The sequence below is a fragment of the Papio anubis genome, chromosome 15 (genome assembly GCF_008728515.1).
Source record: "Papio anubis isolate 15944 chromosome 15, Panubis1.0, whole genome shotgun sequence".
In the NCBI taxonomy this organism is placed as follows: domain Eukaryota; kingdom Metazoa; phylum Chordata; class Mammalia; order Primates; family Cercopithecidae; genus Papio; species Papio anubis.
The window spans coordinates 76,637,635-76,658,938 of NC_044990.1; the positions used below are offsets into that span (position 1 = coordinate 76,637,635).

A 21,304-nucleotide genomic window follows, 5' to 3' on the forward strand; every position below is an offset into this window, starting at 1 on the left:
TTTTTGGAGAGACAGGGTCTTGCTATGTTGCTAAGGCTGATCTTGAACTTCTGGCCTCAAGTGATCCTCTCCGCTTGGCCTCCCAGAGTGCTTGGATTACAGGCATGAGCCAACATGCCTAGCCTCATATGATATTTCAAGTAGATCTATGAACGATCGTTTCCACGATTTTCTTTTTTAAAATAAACGGTGACATAGGTAGTCCTTGACTCCAGAATACCAATTACAAGTGCTCTGAATGTATGGACACTGCATCTTATCACCTCCCCTGGTCCTGCTCCTGGCCCCGTGCCCACCTATGCCCAATCCTTCCTAAAAGCAGAGTTGACACGCAACACGGCCAGGACCTTTCCTGTCTTGCCCGACACTGCTGGAGGCATTAAGGGAACTCCCGGGCCTGCCCCGGCTGTCGTGGTGACCTCTGGTGCTGCTAGGTTCCCCAGAATGGGGCCTGTTTTTCCAATTTCCAGGAGCTTCAACCCGTAGAACCCTTGACCGTACTAACCTTTGAGAACACTGCCTGTGTTCTTAACATCAAAGAGCAACCTTAGGAGTCTCTGACTGGGTGAAATGATCATTGGGGATGTTGAACTGGGCTTCAGAATATACTTTTCAACAGAAATGAAACTAAATAGCAGTTAGATCTGGTTCATAGTGTTGTTAAGCTTCATTGTGGTGAAATGGGCTTTCTAGGGTTGACTTGAGAACTCTTCCACCATGTAATAGTGGAAAATGCTTTGGGGTATGAAGTATTCATTAATATGAGAGTAAATATATAAACCTGTTCATAATCTATAGACTACCAATGTGAATTTCATCTCAATTATGAAAGCATTCTGGGAGACTATGCTTCTTCATTTTATTTTCAATATTTCTTTTTTTCCTTCCTGTAATATAGCAATAAGACCAACCTCTTAGTTAAATAAATTTGGCCGGGTACAGTGGCTCATGCCTGTAATCCCAGCACTTTGGGAGGCCGAGGCGGGCAGATCACTTGAGTTTAGGAGTTCGAGACCAACTTGGCCAACATGGAAAAACCCTGTCTCTACTGAAAATACAAAAATTAGCTGGACATGGTGGCACATGCCTGTAATCTCAGCTACTCAGGAGGCTGAAGCAGGAGAATCACCCGAACCCAGGAGGCAGAGGTTGCAGTGAGCCGAGATCACGCCACTGCACTCCAGCCTGGGTGACAGAGCAAGACTCTGTCTTAAATAAATTAAATAAGTACATAAATAAATTTTAGAGAAAAACTACTTGTAGTCCTGAAACCCCAACAAGTCAAATTCTTTGCATCTGACATCCAGACACTGTGTTTTCCTACTCATTGTGCAGAAACAATTAAAAAAAAAAATTTTTTTTTTAAATTTAACATCATAACAAATTGAGTCGTCTGTGTTTCACAGTCTTCATGTTTGTGATTTTTGAGTGTATACTGTTCCAGGCAGCAGATATGCTATAGTTTGGTTAACCTTCCTTTAGTTGTTTTGAGTTGACGTTAGTAACACTACAAAGAACGCCGTTGTGTTTATAGCCTTTTTATTCCTTGGGATGATTTCCCAAAGCCAAATTCCCATAAGTGACATATTATAGGTATTTAGGGTATTGGTCCACATTGATTTCTGCGTGTGTTGAATCACATTGCCATTAACCCCGGCAATGTAACATTGACTGTTACTTTTTTTTTTTTTTTTTGAGATGGAGTCTCACTCTGTCTCCCAGACTGGAGTGCAGTGGCGTGATTTCAGCTCACTGCAGCCTCCGCCTGCCAGGTTCAAGGGATTCTCCTGCTTCAGCCTTTAGAGTCACTGGGATTACAGGCAGCTGCCACCACACCTGGCTAATTTTTTTGTATTTTTAGTAGAGACAGGGTTTTACCATGTTGGCCAGGCCAGTCTCAAACTCCTGACTTCAGGTGATCCACTCGCCATAGCCTCCCAAAGTGCTGGGATTACAAGTGTGAGTCACCGTACCTGGCTGACTTGTTATTCAACTTTCAAAAAGATGATCTCCAGAAAAATTTCCTGGGCCATTTTAAGAAAAAAAAAATCATTGATTATAGGCAGGTGTTTTAAATTGACGAGAAAAGTGAAGAAGCCAGATAAATTTGCTTGTACAAGTAATAAAAAAGAATTTCGTCCGTCTAATTTTGAGTTGGTGTTTTATCAAGTGAAGTAGATTTAATGGGATGTCTGTGTTTTTTCAGTACCTCTTCTAAGCCACAAGTTGTATATGTGTCACACATGCGAACCCCAGCAGGGTGTATCAGCAACCATTCACAAGTAAGATGCCATGTTGCCAGCCCTTGTCTTCCAATAATTATGGTTGCCAATTACCAGACAGCCAGACTCTTCCTTTTTTTTTTTTTTTTTTTTTTTGAGACAGAGTCTTACTCTGTAGCCCAGGCTGGAGTGCAGTGACACGATCTAAGCTCACTGCAACATCTGTCTCCTGGGTTCAAGTGATTCTTCTGCCTTAGCCTCCCAAGTAGCTGGGATTACAGGCGTGTGCCACCACGCCTGGCTAAGTTTTGTATTTTTAGTAGAGACAGCGTTTCACCATATTGGCCAGGCTGGTCTTGAACTCCTGACCTTGTGATCCACCCACCTGGGCCTCCCAAAGTGCTGGGATTACAGGTGTGAGCCACCGTGCCTGGCCCAGACTCTTCTTACATATGTTTATTTCCCCTCATGGAAGCAGCCAGCTGACTTATTTAGGGCAATCTGTCAGAGTGAGTGGGATCACAGTCTACGAAGTGATGTCTTGTGTACAGCAATGGTGTATTCCTGTCTAATTTCCTGCTGTCATTTCTTGGTGTTATTGTTTTCTTATCCAAAAATAGGGCTTGCATGTCATTAAAACCTTCATTGAAGCAATTAATAAAAGATTCTGGTAAGTTTCTAGAGACATTCTTTAATCATTCAAAACTCTTTGGGCACATTCTTCAAGAGTAGTCTTTTAGCAGTATATTTTAATTTCTTGAACTACACAAAAATTAATAGATTCTTTAGTTTCATTGCCTGTTTATTTTCTAAATGGATTTTCTTTTGCTTTGTCATGCTCTATAATGCATTCTTCATGGATTTTTGTATTGCTGAAAATTTATATTTGAATAATTAATTTTACTTTTATTATACATCATTTTATTTTGTATTTATTTACTTTTTTTTTGAGATGAAGTTTTGCTTTTGTCGCCGAGGCTGGAGTGCGATAGGACAATCTTGGCTCACTGCAACCTCTGCCTCCTGGCTTCAAGTGATTCTCCTGCCTTAGCCTCCCGAGTAGCTGGGATTACAGGCGCCTGCCACCATGCCTGGCTAACTTTTATATATTTAGTAGATACAGGGTTTCATCATGTTGACCAGGCTGGTCTTGAACTTCTGACCTCAGGTGATCCACCTGCCTCGGCCTCCCAAAGTGCTAGGATTACAGGTGTGAGCCACCGTGCCTAGCCCCTATTTTTAAAAATTTCTTTTCATAGAATACATTTCACATTATATGCCCAGTGTTCCATTATTGGAACGCAAAGCATGTGGAAGTTATTTATATCCTACTGTTCAAAGCATCGCCAAGGTCTGATTTTCCAATTCAAAAAATTGCAACCTCAGGCATAAATGGGTTAGTGATTCCCACGGTGGGAAAGTAACAATTTATTACTTAGAATTTTATTTTTGTGGACAGATTATTTTAGAGTAAGTAAAACACATTTGAGAATTAAGTCTCAGTTTAGAATCTAATATTTTGATACATCAACAAGGGGGGACCTAGTCCTTAAATGGAACTTCTCCATATTCAGAAGCTCTCCAAGCCTTTCTTTCTAGGATTTAGAAATTCATAATGTGAGAGATCAGCATCTCCTAATTTTAAAGTGTTCCTAGTGTATGTAACCATCAGTGGCTGGTATCTACTGAACAGAGAGGAAGTTTGCAAAAATTAAACACTGTCTGATTTTCTGCAGAGTTTTTATTCAGAATGTGCGTGGCCTTCCCGGCCACTTCCCAGCTTTCTTGTTTTTCGCAGATGCTCCAAGTAAAGCTTTCTTCTTCAGGTACCTACGCCATAGGGTCATTGTGTAGAATCGCGAGTGTTAAATGATGCAAATAAGCACTTCAAGACTGGCCCTTCTTATTATGTAACAGCACTTTGTGGGAAAGCGAAATGATTTGAGTGAAAAACTTGTGTTTCTCAACAGTTACAGAAATAGAGACACGGTGCTTGGATGTTTCATTTCAGACCGTGGCCTGTCCTTTTGGCTGGAAAGTGACCTGGGACTTAGTCCTCAATTCCATTCCACTGTCCTTTCTCCCTTTTGTGATGTGCACCTAAGGATGATCCTGGATCTGCCTGTTTGAACCAAGCTGTGATTTACATGGGAACTGAGTATTTGCTTTGGGGAATATATATATTCCCCCTGGGCTGTTTTTTTGTTTGTTTTGTTTTTGCCTGCTAGTGTCTACTGTGTGTGTGTCTCAGTATTTCTGGAAGCTCTGCAGTTTTAAACTACATTTATTTCAGGGCAGTGAGTTTGCGTGTGCTCTGAGTGTGTTTAGTTCTAACCCACACTTCGGGGGGGCATCCGGAGCATTGTTGGAGCACCTTTCTGATTGCACAGGGAAGGGAGGGCAGTGGGTGCCATGGTGCCTTTCTTTTGTGGGCACTCAGTATATTCTCTGATCCACTGGGTCAATAGAGCATTTTCTATAAATCCTTGCTAATGGGAGGGAGAAGGGTTTTAAGACATTTAAAACTTTCGTAATTTGGATCCATTAAAAGACTACCGGCCAGGCGTGGTGACTCACACTTGTAATTCCAGCACTTTGGGAAGCCAAGATGGAAGGATCACTGCCCCAGAAGTTCGAGACCAGCCTGGGCAACACAGTGAGACTCTGTCTCTACAAAAATTTTAAAAAATTCGCTGGACGTGGTGGTACATGCCTGTAGTCCCAGCTACTCCGGAGGCTGAGGTGGGAGGATCACTTGAGCCTGGGAGGTGGAGGCTGCAGTGAGCTGTGATCATATCACTGCACTCCAGCTTGGGTGACAGAGCAAGACACTGTCTCCAAGACCTATTACTAGACCTCTTTATAGGTCTTTATAGGCCTAGTAATAGTTCCGGTACACATTTTGATGATGTGATAGGTTTTTGCCATAGGCATCCTCAGTAGCTTAGTGATTTGCCCAGCGGCTTGACTGGCACTTTTATGCTCAAACAGGTGAGAGGTTTGGGGAGACTTTGTGATTGCATCTAAAATGACTGAATCATAAAGTCACTGGATGGTAGAGAGGGTGACGGCTTTAGAAATCATCATGTACAAGAGAGCCCTTGGCATGGGAGTTGAGACCAAGCACTCTGGCACCAGCCTGTCTGCATCTGGTCCCATGTCTGCCACTTACGAGCTGGGTGACTGTGGGCAAGTTAATCTCTTGTGCCTCAGTTTCCTCATCTGTAAAAAGGGGTCGGGGTAGTAGTGGCTGTCTAATGGTGGTTGTGAGGATTGAGTTAGAATTTATAAAGCTCTGAGAACAGTACCTGCCATGGAGAAAGTGCTACGTAAGTGCTGGCTAAATTAAAATAATAATACTGTGTTTTCACATTCCAGGAATGAGAAACCTAAAATCCAGGAAAGAGGAAGTTAATTTTACAATACACTCAAAATGTCAAAAGTTCGGATGAGAACCAGGCCTGTCTTGGCTAGTGATTTTTCTCTTTATCATGCTGCAGAATGACTCCAGTCTGGTGGTCAACCTGATAGCGCCTAAGTAATTTTTCCTTTCTTTCAGCAATCTGCAGCAACAATGTGCTGTTCGTAATCATTAATTTCTTTAGTAGACATTGTTTAATTAAATGCCCTGTCAACCAGGCTGACATTTAAACATTCTCATTTTCCCACAAGGGATTTCACTATTTTATTACATACTTTTTTTCCTTGACATTTCACTATTGTAATTAATCATTAATTGTAGTTGAAGTATTCCAGGACAGGGTACCCTTTACACATCTGTTGTATTTTATAGTATCCTTTGGCTTATAATAATATTGCATAGTTTATTTCTTGAAGAATATTGAAACTGTTAGAAAATTGTATAGTCTGCTTTTTTAATGGCTTAATAGAAATTGCTTTCCTTTTCCCACCTTGAAGGAAGCCCTGTCATTTTTAATTTACTGAATTTGGTAAGCTTTAGGAAATGGCTTCCTTTTTCATAAAGTTGTATAAGATGATGATGTTGGCTGGGCACGGTGGCTCACGCCTGTGGTCCCAGCACTTTGGGAGGCCCAGGCAGGAGTTCAAGACCAGCCTGACGAACATGGAGAAACCCTGTCTCTACTAAAAATACAAAATTAGCCAGGCGTGGTGGCGCATGCCTGTAATCCCAGCTACTTGGGAGGCTGAGGCAGGAGAATTACTTGAACCCGGGAGGGCGGAGGTTGTGGTGAGCCGAGGTCGCGCCACTGCACTCTGGCCTGGGCAACAAGAGCGAAACTCCATTTAAAAATAAAAAATAAAAAAGATGATGTTATTCATTCCAGAATAGATGTCTGGATGATTACACAGGATGCAGGGCACATTTAAATTTTGGCATGTATTTCTTTTTTTTTTTTTTTTTTTTGAGACGGAGTCTTGCTCTGTTGCCCAGGCTGGAGTGCAGTGACCGGATCTCAGCTCACTGCAAGCTCCGCCTCCCAGGTTTACGCCATTCTCCTGCCTCAGCCTCCCGAGTAGCTGGAACTACAGGCGCCTGCCACCTCGCCCGGCTAGTTTTTTGTATTTTTTAGTAGAAACGGGGTTTCACCATGTTAGCCAGGATGGTCTCGATCTCCTGACCTTGTGATCCGCCCGTCTCAGCCTCCCAAAGTGCGGAGATTACAGGCTTGAGCCACCGCGCCGGGCCTGGCATGTATTTCTTAAGCATCATTTTCAGAATGTCCAAAACTTCAGTGGAAAATGGTAGAGGGTAGGATAAATTTTTACTAAAAACTTCCTTAATTTTTTTTTTTTTTTTTTTTTTTTTTTGAGACGGAGTCTCGCCCTGTAGCCCAGGCTGAGTGCAGTGGCATGATCTCGGCTCACTGCAAGCTCCTCCTCCCGGGTTCACGCCGTTCTCCTGCCTCAGCCTCCCGAGTAGTTGGGTCTACAGGCGCCTGCCGCCATGCCTGGCTAATTTTTTGTATTTTTTAGTAGAGATGGGGTTTCACTATTTAGCCAGGATGGTCTCGATCTCCTGACCTCGTGATCTGCCTGTCTTGGCCTCCCAAAGTGCTGAGATTACAGGCATGAGCCACCGCGCCTGGCCAGCTACTCGGGAGTCTGAGGCTGGAGGATTACTTGAGCCCAGGAATTTGAGGCAGCTGTGAGCTATTTCAGGCAGACCAAAAGCTGCCTCTCACCTGCATATTTCATTTTCTTTTCTGTTTTCGCAGTTCTATTAGTCGGATCCACTATTGGCACACCTTTCAGTACACTGTGAATGCTTAGTAAATACCACCGGTTGCACAAACGTGTGTCCTACCCACACCATGCCACCTGCCATCACTACTATTTAAGAACCTTTTTTCAGGGACTAGTTGATGTCTCAGTTCCTCAGTGAGGTGGCATCCTTATTTCGGAGGCTTTTAAAATTCATTTAATACCTATTATCAGAAGTAAACATGTTGCCTTCAACACTCATCTCTGAATTACCTTTTCTCTTGCCTGATAGATTATGCATCCCATAAAGACAAAACGATACTGTGCCACATTATTGCTTTCTGTCCTATACGGTGTGAAATGTAGTTGCTGAAGCATAATAGGCCCTCATAAATGTTTGTTAATGGTGATGATCTCAATTATGGTGACTTTTGAATGATAGCATACTTTCAACATTGGGTTTGTTATTTTCAAAGGCATTGAGTAAGCAAAGCCAGTAATTCACTGCGTCCTCATTATGGGCCAGGCAAGGGTTGGGTGCTTTCTACAAATATTTGGAGAGGCTGACTGGTGTCGATTAGAGAGATTTTCTTTAGTGAGTGGAAGAGAATGATGTGTGTTAAGTCGAGTGAGGTTGGCTGCAGACTAAAAAGTACGCCTCTATTTACATTGCAGGGACCTTGTTAGTGTGGGAATTCAGAGGGGCTGGAAGCTGGTGGCCATCTTCCTTACATTTAATTTACCCTGACCTTTTCCTTAGAGGTAGAATGAGGAGTGAGCTAAAGTTTAAAGTTCGTACTTTCAGAATCATTGAGAAATTGACATCATTAGAATGGGAATGACTGGAGATTTTTTTCTGGTTTCCTGATTTTTCTGGAGATAAAAAAGCCTTCTCTTCTGGTAATTTTCATCTCCACTTCTGTTCTACACATTTTTGTCTTTGCATATCTGTTTAATGGAGGATATGTGCTCTACCAAATCAGTGAAAGTGCAAAGCCAAAGTATTGACTTAGATCGTTTTTAGAATAAGGTTGGAGTAGAAATTAAAAATTGATTGGAAAAGGCACGCCACTTTTTCTTGCGAGGAGGTGTTGAAAAAAGCAGGCACTCATGACCTTTGGCGCATGTGTGGAACATGGCAGAGTGTCCCTCTTTTCTTGGGGAAGTTACCTAACCTAGTAAGTGCTTGGTTTGTGTCTGGTGGTTTTACAACTGTCATTTTAGCTCATCTTCACTGAGACCCTCAGAAGTGGAGCTGGTGCAGTGCTTCTCACACCAGAGCCTGCATCCGAATCACCTGGAATGCAACCTCCACCACCCCCACCACCCCCTTTGTGATTCAGTGGGGCTGGGCCGGGCCGAGGTGAAGAATTTGTATTTCTCAGGTGATGTGGAGGCTGATTGGTGGGCACATATTAAGAAGCACTGCAGTAGAGAGTAGGCTTTCTCTCCATCTTTTAGGTAAGAAGAATGACTTCCGGGGTGGATAAGTGACTGGCCTGATGTTCTCACGGTTCCTAAGTTGAGACTAGGGCTGTCTCTCACACTTACACAAAAAAAGTGATGTCAGGCTCCCAGGTAAGGGAGACGCCTGCCCTCGGGACTTGTAATCTAGCTGGCACCTTGGAAAAGAGGAGAAAGGCCTGTAAAGCCTGTGAAGTAGAAGCTAAATGCAAACAACACCTCAGGGAAGATGAAGTGAGTATTTTTTTCCTAAATGATTGGATCAGGAACATCTTTCTGGGGGAGGTGACATTGGGACTGGCTAGAGAAGAGAGAAGTGTTTTTTTTCTTTTGAATATGTGTTTTATTTTTCTCTCCCATCTTTTATCTTTTTAAAATTGAGATTCATAGTTGTATATATTTTGGAGGTACATGTGATATTTTGATACATGTATACAATGTGTAATGATCAAATCAGGGTAATTGGTATAGCCATCGTCTCTTGGGGACATTCCAATTCTCTTCTAGCTCTTTTGAAATAGATAACACATTATTGTTAACTATAATTTCCCTGCTGTATTTTTGTACCCGTTAGCCAACTCAAAGATGGTATGTTAGGACCGGGCGCGGTGGCTCAAGCCTGTAATCCCAGCACTTCGGGAGGCCGTGATGGGCAGATCACGAGGTCAGGAGATCGAGACCATCCTGGCTGACATGGTGAAACCCCGTCTCTACTAAAAATACAAAAAACTAGCCGGGCGAGGTGGCGGGCGCCTGTAGTCCCAGCTACTCCGGAGGCTGAGGCAGGAGAATGGCGTAAACCCGGGAGGCGGAGCTTGCAGTGAGCTGAGATCTGGCCACTGCACTCCAGACCGGGCCACAGAGCAAGACTCCGTCTCAAAAAACAAAAAACAAAAAACAAACGATGGTATTTTAGCAGGAAGAAACAGAACAGCAGGCTGTTGCTCTGTTTTCCTTATTTTTCAGAGACTTGTCAGGGTTATTTAAGATAACCTATTAAAAAAATTTTGTTAAAAATATGGTTGCCAAGAAGGAACAGTAAAGTGAGAATCTTTAGCTCTGCAGTTAATTCTCATTTCCTTGCTTTCTTGTTGAAATAGGGGCATCCTACTTGTAGACAGTTAATAGCCTGGTCTCCTTTTCCCAAATGATCAAAGAGGCCGAACAGTTCCTCCTCTGTTTGAAGTGTCTGGTTGATGTAAAACAGTTGATCTGTAGTTGTTTCTCTTGCTCACAGACTTTTTGGAAAGAAGCAAATCTATCCGCACAGATAGCTGTTTTTGAACTTTCTCAAAACCCCTTATCTAACTCCTTGTGAGAAGTCAAACAGAGCTGCTTTGCTCTTGAGGAGGTCCGGACTGGCAGCCTTTCCAGTTTATCTCCAACCTGCCTTCCCCTGGGGCCATCTCCTGGCGTGTGGCTCCCCTGGACAGAGGCACAAGGTGGCTTTGTGACAGCTTCCGGCCCCTAAGAGCAGAGCCAGATGCATGGAGCTGTTGGAGACTGATCACATGCCCTTTGCCTTTTGCTCTCCTAGGTGTCTGACACTTGATGTTTTGCCCTCACTCAATGGCACATCCACACTTCTTTGTTCTCTACATGGGCCACAGAAGTGCTTGGAGGACTCAGAACCCAGCCCTTTGGCTTCCTGCAGCTCTGCCACTTGGACTTCTTCTTTGAATAACACGTTCCTATGAATTTTTCTTCACCTGGAATTTTTCAGTTGCTTGTATTTAAAACTGGAAGAGGGGAAACAAACTCTTGCAAAAAGTTTCCCTTCATCTACCCGGCTTGATTGAAAGTAGTTCCTCTTCACTGTGATTTCATCTCACTCGATTTATGCTCTCAACAGGGCAGGAGTAGTTGGTAGGAGTGTGTGCTTTTAGTAGATTAAATTAAATATTGTTTAATTACTCCTTAATTAAACATAGCCTTCTTAATTACTTTTTTTTTTCTTTTTCAAGAGGGTCTTACTTTGTTGCCCAGGTTGGAGTGCAGTGGTACAATCATAGCTCATTGCAGCCACAAATTTCTGGGCTCAAGTGATCCTCTTGCCTCAGCACTGCAAGTAGCTGGGACTACAGGTGCTTACCACCATGTTTGGGTAATTTTTAAATTGTTTGTAGAGACGGGGTTTTGCTATGTTGCCTAGACTGATCTCAAACTGCTGGTCTCAAGTGATCCTCCTGCCTCAGCCTCCCAAAATGTTGGGATTACAGGCAGGAGCCACCACTCCTGGCCCAAATTCCTTCTTAATTAAACATATAGGTATATGGTACAAAATTAAAAATGTCTGAAAGAGCATCTGATGAAAAGCCAGTCCCCAGCCTTCCTTGCTTTTGTCCCAGGTCAGGCTGGCCACCTCACTGGAGTCAGCTCTCCTTCCAGTTACCTCCCTCTGCTTCCAGAGAGGCTCTTTGTGTTCACAGGAATATTCATGGACACATAGACATCTTTAGATTTATGGAGGTGTAATCACAAATCATAACTTTGACCTGTTTCAGGTGTACAATTCAAAGGTTTTTAGTCAGTTAACAGAGTTGTGTGACTATCACCGCAGTCCAGTTTCAGAACATTTCTGTCTCCCCAAAAAGACCACAATTCCTTGGCTGTTGATCCAGCTCCTAATCCCAGCCCCAGGCAACTACTTTCTGGATATTTGTCCTTCTGATAAAGCTTTTGCTGGATATTACATTTAATAGGGTCATAGGTTTATGGTGTCTTTTGCCTGTGGCCCTTGTCACTCAGCAAAATGTTTGCGAGGTCCATTTATGTGGTGTGTGTCAGCATTTTGTGTCTTTTTGTGGCAGAACAGTATTCCTAGGTATGGATAGATTGTATTTGGTTTATTCACTCACCAGTTGATGACTATTTGGGTTATTGGGTTATCCACTTGTTGACTCTGTTTTGGCTGTGGACATCTGCATGTACTTCTGTGCAGACCTATGTTTCCATTTGCCCTGGGAATACACCTAGGAGTGGAATTGCAGGGTCACCAGGAGAAGGGTTTGCTGGGTTTCATGCCAAACTTATGATTAAAATTTTAAGAAACTGCCAAAATGCTTTTTAAAGTTTTCGCAGTATTTTATATTCCTTCCAGCAACCTGCAGTATATGAGTTTCCGATTTTGCACATTCTTGAGAGCTTGTTTGCAAGTTCTAGCAGGGGAGCGCGGCTACTCATTTACCCGTGACCGAAAACCGGTCCTCCTCTATCAGGAATGGTCGTCCTCTTGGACCAAGCACAGTTTTGGGAGGGACACACATGGAGTGGTGAGGGAGGAAAGGAACATCCGCCTAGTGAGCCAGGTTAGCCAGATCAACCCTGGCAATCACCCCCAGCCCAGTGAACCCTGACGATCAATGGGGTGACAGATGTCACAGCCAGATGGCCCTCACATCTAGATTCTCCACATTCTTGATAACACGTTATTGTCTGTCTTTTTCGTTATAGCCATTACAGTGGGTGTGAAATATCTTATTGTGTAATTTACATTTCCTAATGCTTAATGATGTTGAACATCTTTCCATGTGCTTCACCATCTTTATGTCGTATGCAGATTTAAAATCTTCCTATTATCAGTTTTAAAACATGAGGTAATGGCTGACTTACAGTGCCTCTCACCATTTCTACTCCTTTCTCTGCCAGTTTTTTAGCTGCATTATTTCTCCATTGTCAGGAGTTATATCATATTCTGTGGCTGTTACAATTATTTTTTTCTTTCTCTTAAAGTATAAATGGATGTAAAGTTTACTAATAACTGTTTTTCATTCTTTCACCACTTACATTTTGTCTTGCTGAAGTTTAGTAGTTTTTTTGAGAAGGGATTGGCTAACATTCTTCTGAATTCTCACCTATTTAAAATGTTTGGCTGTGGGCTGCATGTGGTGGCTTATGCCTGTAGTCCCAGCACTTTGGGAGGCCAAGGCAGGAAGATTGCTTGAGGGTAGGAGTGCAAGACTAGCCTGGGCAACATAGCAAGACTCTGTACATACTAACTGGTGGTGGTAGTGGTGCATATGTGCAGTCTCAGCTACTTGGGAGGCTGAGGCAGGAGGACTGCTTGAGCCCAGGAGCTCGAGGTTACAGTGAGCTATGATCATGCCATTGCATTCCAGCCTAGGTGACAGAGTGAGACCCTATCTAAAAAAAATAAAGAAAAAAATATTTGGCTATTATAATTGAATGAAAATTTGCTTGTGTTTAAAGTTTTGATTCTGTTACAATTCTTTGAGGACGTTTTTGGCATTTAAGCCTTGAATGTTGCTGTGGACAATTCTAAAATTTTGTCCCCTCATACTTTATTTGAACTTTTTGTCTAGCTGCCCAAATGATTCCTTCCTAAAGTTTGAGGACCAGTGATGACTCAGGAAATGAGTTGTCAAATTATCTTTGTGGCAATCATTTTATGGTAGTTATCCCTGGAATAGGATATCTTCATTTATTATGGACAAGTATCTTCAATTTCTAAAATGTTTTCCTGAATTATGCCTTAAACTTTTTTTTTCCTTGTTCTATTATTTGATTTTTGTTTCCTTAGGGATACCGATTGTGGGTATGTTGGATCATCTCTCTCTGTCTTCCATATCTGTCAGTTCTCTGTGTTTTTTTTTAGACGGAGTCTCGCTCTGTTGCCCAGGCTGGAGTGCATTGGTGCAATCTCGGCTCACTGCAAGCCCCACCTCCCAGGTTCATGCCATTCTGCTGCCTCAGCCTCCCGAGTAGCTAGGACTACAGGCGCCCGACACCATGCCCTGCTAATTTTTGTATTTTTAGTAGAGACGGGGTTTCACCATGTTAGCCAGGGTGGTCTCGATCTCCTGACCTTGTGATCCGCCTGCCTTGGCCTCCCAAAGTGTTGGGATTACAGGCGTGAGCCACTGTGCCCCGCCAGTTCTGTGTTTTAAATCTATTGGTTGCTTTTCTCAATCTTTCCCATCAGGTCCCTCCTATTTTCACCAGTGCACATTTCCTTTTGGCTGCTTCCCATTTGGCCTGTATTTTGATGATATTTTCATTCTTCCATTTTGTCCTCCTGAGGTCTGCCACCCTCATTCTTTATTTCCTGCTAATGTCTTCCCATAGCTTCCCTGAACTCTTGTAAATTATTTTATGTTTTTGTCTATTGAATCAGTTTTATTTCATGAAGTTTTATTAATTTATAACAATATGTTTGGACAAAGCTTTAATCTGTTGCATGTAACATTTCTTTGGATGTTCATCTGTCATTTTTCTTTTTTCTTGCACCATCTTTGTAAAGGCTTTTTTGTTTGTTTTTTGGTTAGTAGGTATGAAGTAGCTCTTTGCAGGAGCCTCAGTGGGCCAGCAGACAGAGCCGTGTCCCATACTAATAGGAATTTTCATGACTTGGGGTTGTGTGTGTGTGTGTGTGTGTGTGTGTGTGTGTAATTCTTTCAACCTTTGCTATTCCCTTACTTGCTGAAACTTTGGCAGTGAACCTTGGTGGTGTGTCTAATGCAGTCTCTTTTTCATCTTGCCTCAGCAACAGACTGCTGCTTACAAATATGGCTTGCCTGTATGGTTTCTCATTCCATATCAATCACACTGTGCCCAGGGAAGCTGTTACCGTGAATCTGCGCACCTGTCCCTGTCCAAGAAAGTTATGACTGGTTTGTTGTTTATTTGAGGCTCCGCCATTTTTATCTGAGATCTACAGCCATGAGCAGCCTCTCCAAGCATTTTCCTTCCCTTCTTTCTGACCTTCACTGCAGCTTGGCACATCTTTCTTACATTTTCTGGTTTCGGGGCTACAGATGTCTTCCAGTTTCCTCAGGGATGGAATTTGCCTTTTTTAGTGTACTGCTTATTGCTTTTGGGTGAATTCCAAGAGGAAGTCCTTATAAGTCAGGATACTATGACAAGACAACTCTAGTTTTTTTTACCTTTTCTCTGGCAGTTAAAAATCTTGGTTTTTTGTTGTTGTTGTTACTTTTTAAAAGTAACTTTTCAAATAGAGCTAACTAATAAAGTAGTTTTGCAGCAGCTTTTAACTTTAAGGTCTAGAATCATCATTTTAGTAATAAGGTATCACAAGGAAAGAAATAGTAGTTTTTATTTTGACTATTCCTCAAGAAATTGAGAAGTCAGAGGAAGTTAATGGAGAGAAATTCAGAATAGAGCATAGGTTAGTATTTATACACTAGAGGCCTTTAGGTTTGTTGGATTTGTTTATCTGGAAGACGGCGTTGCATTACTGGGCTTACCAGTTTTGCTATCAAGCATCAATTGTGGTTACCCATTTATGACTTGCCAGCGTTCCTGAGATGTTCCCTTAGCGTTCTTAGGATGCTCAACTCAAAACTCTTGGCTGGATTTATGGTTGAATTAAACAGACCTTTCCATGTACAGCAACAGTCTGCACGCAAGTATGATAACAAAAAGAAAGTATGACATACTTTGTTCAAGCATCATTATCCAGAAGTAGAAATAACCTAGACATGAGATCATTTGAGAACTAAAGAGAAAGGAAGTTAAGCTACCAAGTATCTGTTAATGACTAACTCAATTAAATTTTTAAATGCCAAGGTGCTAAAAATCAGAATATATATTTATCTGGGGATCTTGGGCAAGAGAGACAGAGAGGAGTTCAGTTCAGAGGATGAGGAGTCTTGCTTTTTGCGTAGGTAGGACAAGGAGAAAATATTTGCAGGGAGGGTCTGAGCACCTTTAGGCTGGCGTGAGGTGGGAGAGTAGAGCCCTTCCTTCCTGCCGTCAGTGGCTCCCTGGATGGGCATCAACACCGTAGCCAGGTCCATGCCTGCTTGACAAGCCCAGCTAAAGCCCAGTGTAAATGACCGTGCACAGGGCCTGTCCCCGCTGAGCAAGTACAGGGAAGGAGGGTGGGGTGGGGAGGGGCCACACCAAAGTAGGAAAAGTGCACGGAGGGACTGGGAAGGGGGAAGGCCAACTTGAATGATGGTATAGCTTTCTCTGGAGATTGCATTTATTTTTAACCATGAGACAGTGAACAGAAAACATATATGGAATAGAAGTAATTTTGCCTGGCTTGTGAAGATTATTTTGGATACGACTGACTTCATAATGAATATACTGCTCCCCCACCACCACCTCCACACACACACATACTTTGGTTAATTGACCCAATATTGAGGGTATCGTTTCCATTTCGGTGAAGGGCACTAGGCTGGGATTCTGGATTAATCAGGCTGGTCTCATCCCTCAAGGCTAATGAGTGAATGAACCAAAGCAGAGATCACACAACCAAACAGATTAGAAACAGATGCTTAGAAAAAGCTTATTTGAGGCAGAAGTGAGAAAGGCACTTATATAACAGACCTGTGGAATCAGGCATTCAAAAGAGAAGGGGCCAGCATGGTGGCTCACACCTGTAATCCCAGCACTTGGGTCATTTGAAGTCAGGAGTTTGAGACCAGCCTAGCTAACATGGTGAAACCCCATCTCTACTTTAAAAAAAAAAAAAAATTAGCCAGGCATGGTGGTGGGCATCTGTAATCCCAGCTACTGGGGAGGCTGAGGCAGGAGAATCGCTTGAACCTGGGAGGCAGAGGTTACAGTGAGCTGAGATCGCGCCATTGCACTCCAGCCTGGGTAACAGGGTGAGACTCCTTTGCAAAAATAAATAAGAAATAAAATGAGATAAGAAAATTAATAGAAAAAAAGAAAAACTTTGTTGATACTATAGTACAATGTGTGGAATGGTAGAATGGCTTCTTGGGAAAGGGGGAATAGTTGGAGGGGTGGGTGGCCAGAAAGAAAGAAAGGGTGACTTTTTCTCCAATGTGAGTGAGATGCAGCCCACAGTTCTATTCCTCGCACCCCAGATAGCTCTGTGGTGCCCCTTCTGTGCCCTTTTGTCCAGAACTGCCCCCTGGGGGTCTCTTTTTCCCATCTCCTCTTTCTCCATGACCCTCACCATTAGGCCTGGTGGTTCATTTTGCTTTTTTGGTTACACATTTAACCCCTTCCCTTGATTCTCACGGCTTTCACCCTGAACCCATAGCCCAGACCCAGCTCCAGCTTCCAGACAGGAAAGCCCACAGGATGTCCTTTTATAGCCCTAGGGAACGTTCCAAAGCACACTCACACCTCCCCCTCCCCCTCCTACTTCCTCCCTTCTGCCCTGATTTCAAACTTTCTCATCAGTGTTGGACCTTTTTTTTCTTTTTGAGACGGAGTCTCCCTCTGTCACCCAGGCTGGAGTGCAGTGGCGCGATCTCGGCTCATTGCAAGCTCCGCCTCCCGGGTTCACGCCATTCTCCTGCCTCAGCCTCCCGAGTAGCTGGGACTACAGGCGCCCGCCATCACGCCCGGCTAATTTTTTGTATTTTTAGTAGAGATGGGGTTTCACCCTGTTCGCCAGGATGGTCTCGATCTCTTGTCCTCGTGATCCGCCCGCCTCGGTCTCCCAAAGTGCTGGGATTACAGGCTTGTGCCACTACGCCCGGCCCAGTGTTAGACTTTTACCTCCTCCTCTCAGTAGCTAACCATTTGTAACATTGGGTTAGTTTTTCCACAAAAGTAGATTTTATAGCATCACCTTTTGATTTCCATTGCTGCTGTCCAGATTGGCATTTCAAGCGTGAACTGTGACAGTTGATTTGTGACTGGATGCCCCAGCCTCTGCCCTCCCAACCCTCTTTCTTTAGTTATATATAGTACCGTCTTCAAGTTCATTTTTCTGAAATTGTTGTTGTTGTTGTGTTGTTAGTCTTCCCTCAGTGACTCCTGCTGCCTACAGGGTAAAGACCGTATTTTTCAGCTGGGCATTTGGAGTCCTCTAAAGGAGGGGGGTCCCCAGACCCTGCGCAGTGGACCAGTGGTCCGTGGCCTGTCAGGAACTGGGCTGCACAGCAGGAGGTGAGCAACAGGCGAGCATCACCGCCTGAGCTCCACCCCCTGTCAGATCAGCTGCAGCATTAGATTATCATAGGAGCATGGACCCTGTTGGGAACTGCGCATGCAAGGGATCTAGGTTGTGTGCTCCTTATGAGAATCTAATGCCTGATGATCTGAGGTGGAACCGTTTCATCCCGCAACCATTGCCTCCACTTTATCTGTGGAAAAGCCGTCTTCCACAGAACAAGTCCCTGGTGCCACAAAGGTTGGAGACCGCTGCTCTAGAGCCTGACTTCAAATCATTTCTAAAATACATCTTGAACTCTCTGGCTCTGATTCTCACTCTTTTTCCTCTGTGCCATCATGTTTCTGTCCTGTAACTCTGTGGATGCCATTCTACTTCCCAGGAGTGCCTTTTCCTTGTCTGTCTCCTATCTCTTTCCAAGTATTATCCAATGTTTGAGACCAACTTGAGTTCAATTCTCACCTTCTCCATGATGGAAGCCTTCCCTCTCTTTCAACCGCTTCATCTCACATGGAAATCTCATTCCCTTGTGTCCTTCTGACACTAAATATGCAGCCACATATAAATATACTGGCCGAGTGGTCCAGTCGTTAAGCGGCCAATATTGACCTCCACTCTGTGTGAGGCATTGTGCCTAGGTAGGCACTGAGCTGCAAGGGACATTCGAGATTGGGTTCCTGCTTTTTAAGGGCATCACAATGCATTCTCCACACACGTGGGCTCAACCACCACGGTGTGGCTTTGACAGCAGTGAGCACAGAGGGGATAGCAGCACATGTACTCTGCACCAGATGCCAGGATGTGACATCTGTTTTCGTTTTTGATACTAAGTTTCACGCTTCTCACCCAGGCTGGAGTACAGTGGTGTGATCTCGGCTCACTGCAACCTCCACCTCCTGGGTTCAAGTGATTCTCCTGCCTTAGCCTCCCGAGTAGCCGGGACTACAGGTACACGCCATGGCACCCGGCTAATTTTTGAATTTTTAGTAGAGGCAGGGTTTCACCATGTTGGCCAGGCTGGTCTCGAACTCCTGACCTCAGGTGATTCACCCACCTTGGCCTCCCAAAGTGCTGGGATTATAGGTGTGAGCCACCACGCCTGGCCGGGATGTGACATTTGAACTGAGTTTTAAAGCAATGGTAGAAGTTTCCAGGTGAAGAAAGTGGGCAAAGCACTCAGCCACAGTGAGCCACGCATGTGGAGACCTGGAGCCAGATAGAGACACCGAGAGGGGAGGGAGAAGCTGAGGGTGTCATTAGACAAGAGTAGACTATCTGGAGAGGAAAGATGGTTGTTTTTAGGAAAATAACTTTGTTGATACTATAGTGTAGTGTGTAGAATGGCTTCTTGGGAAAGGGGGAATAGTTGGTGGGGTAGGTGGCTGGAAAGAAAGGAATTATTAGGTGGTTATTTTAATAGAAATAGACACTAGAAACCAAGAAAAATGACCCTACTTTCTGTTGCCTCTGTCTTCGTGAGTATATGTCTGTGAGTGTATGTCTATTTCCTCAACCAGATTATAAGCCCGAGCTCTGCAGTGCATGTTTTACCTGTTTATCTTTAGAATACCCACAGTACTTAGCTTGTGACTGTGTCCATAAAAGGTAATTAATGGATGCTAATGATATGGCTGAGGCGCTGTTTATCATCTTCCCACCAGACTTTGATGTGTAAAAAAGTAGTGCTTAGCCTAGCTCATTGTAGACACTGAATAATTAAGAACAGACTGTAAAACAAGAAAGGAATAAAATATGCAACAATATGCAAAATTATTCCAAAGAATAAAGTATGCAAAAAGTATTTGCATGCCTTGAGTGCTTAAAGGTGACTTTGTGAGTGAACCGACGCCTCCCTGTATGGGATTCCTGTGCAGGGGATGGAGCCCCCTGCCCACCTGGGTGGGTTCAGGGAAATTCCCGTGACAAAGGGGAGAAGGTGGCACACAGCTTGGGTGGTATCAGTGAGTCTCCTGTTCTGATGTGTTTTTCTTTCTCACTGCTTCCTGCAGATATTCTCTAAGCCACTTTCATCATGGGAGAAATAGAGCAGAGGCCAACCCCAGGATCACGACTGGGGGCCCCGGAAAATTCGGGGATCAGTACCTTGGAACGTGGACAGAAGCCGCCCCCAACGCCTTCAGGAAAACTCGTGTCCATCAAAATCCAGATGCTGGATGACACCCAGGAGGCATTTGAAGTTCCAGTAAGTTGGGGGCTTATCTGTGAACCCAGGAATGTGGTGGGGGGCAGCCTTTGGTGTGGGGAGGTTCGGCTCATTCCCATGGCCAGTGACATGAGGCGGCCGGAGGGCTTGCGTGTTCAGCACCTCCTTCCCCATCCCCTCATGGCCCCACTGACCCATTCTGGTTTCGAGCTCTCCAGTGTCTGAGTTATGCATGAACCACCTATACAGTGATGTCAGTGGCCTCGGCACTTGAATTTTACTGTGACTTTCCATTCAAATACATATGTAATGTAAGTGCGTATGTATACATTATGTATATATATGTAACTGGAGGGAAGAGTGGTCTTGTGGCTGGATCCCAGTTTAATTTACTGGTCATAGGCAGTTCCTCTGTCACATTGGTGCTTGTGCGTGTGTGTTTGTGGCCGGGGGACTGTCGAACTCTAGTCACTGGCAAGAACAATCCCGAGAACATCATTAAAGAGCCACGTGTGTTTTCATGTGAGGGAATCAGGAGAGCCTGTGGATGCCACCCCACAGGGTGGGTGTGGGAGTATCTGAAAGCCTCCTTTCCGAGCCTACCATATGGCAGCCCTAGAGATGGGGAGGCCCTGCCACCCCAGGGCCCTGGACAGAGCAGCCTGGGGCCCAGAGCGGTCACAGGAGGAGCCTGCAGCCTGGGCGCCTCAGCAGCTGGAGCCGCTGGCACTACTCACTTCTGTTCTTCTCTGAGCTCCTGCCTGGCCTCTCCCAGCCTCACCTCTCCCAGCCTCGCCTCTCCCAGCCTCCTCCTCAGATCGCTCCTGCTGCCGCCTGCTTCGTGCAGCTGCCGCACATCTTACTCCCCGCAGGAGAAGAAGTGGGAGTGTCTGGCTGGCTAAGCGGCCGGCCCACTCCCTCTCATGGGCTCAGTCCAGAGAACTCTAAGCACGCCTCAGATCTAGTATTTTGAGTTTTCTGTCTTGAGTATCAAATACCGCGTCTAATATTGTTTGTGGGGGAGGAAAATAACTCTTGAATTCCAAGCAGCCAACTTATCAAGAACTCTGGGAGCACACCTGTTTTTAACGTGGAGACGATCTGTGTGCCATTCCTGTTGGCTAGAGGGGCTGGAATTTAATAGCCGGCATTAACGTTGGTAACCCATCATTGAATCATTTATGGGATATGAGTCAGCAAATTATATTTATTTCAAAGAACATCGCTCAGAGCATATGAACTAACATTAAACATCTCAGGAAAAGATAAACTCAGAATAGCTATGCTTAAAACCACCAATTTATTGCACACTGCAAACCACCTTTGTGTTTTCTGATTTTCTTGTGGAATTTGTATCTTTCAAGGACTTGGGACAGCTTTGTATTTTGGTGAACAAAGCTATTGCTA

At 44.1% G+C, this 21,304-nt stretch overlaps 1 protein-coding gene across 3 annotated transcripts in view; it reads left to right on the plus strand.

Annotated features, from left to right (window-relative positions):
- FARP1 (FERM, ARH/RhoGEF and pleckstrin domain protein 1) overlaps nt 1-21,304 on the plus strand; it is a 303,375-nt gene that overhangs the window by 47,572 nt on the left and 234,499 nt on the right. For all 3 annotated transcript variants that reach the window (XM_017951379.2, XM_009192114.4, XM_003914027.5), the window contains exon 2: nt 19,743-19,936. In XM_017951379.2, coding sequence (XP_017806868.1) covers nt 19,766-19,936 — 171 coding nt within the window. In that variant the 5' untranslated portion in view covers nt 19,743-19,765. The remainder of the gene's footprint in view (nt 1-19,742; nt 19,937-21,304) is intronic.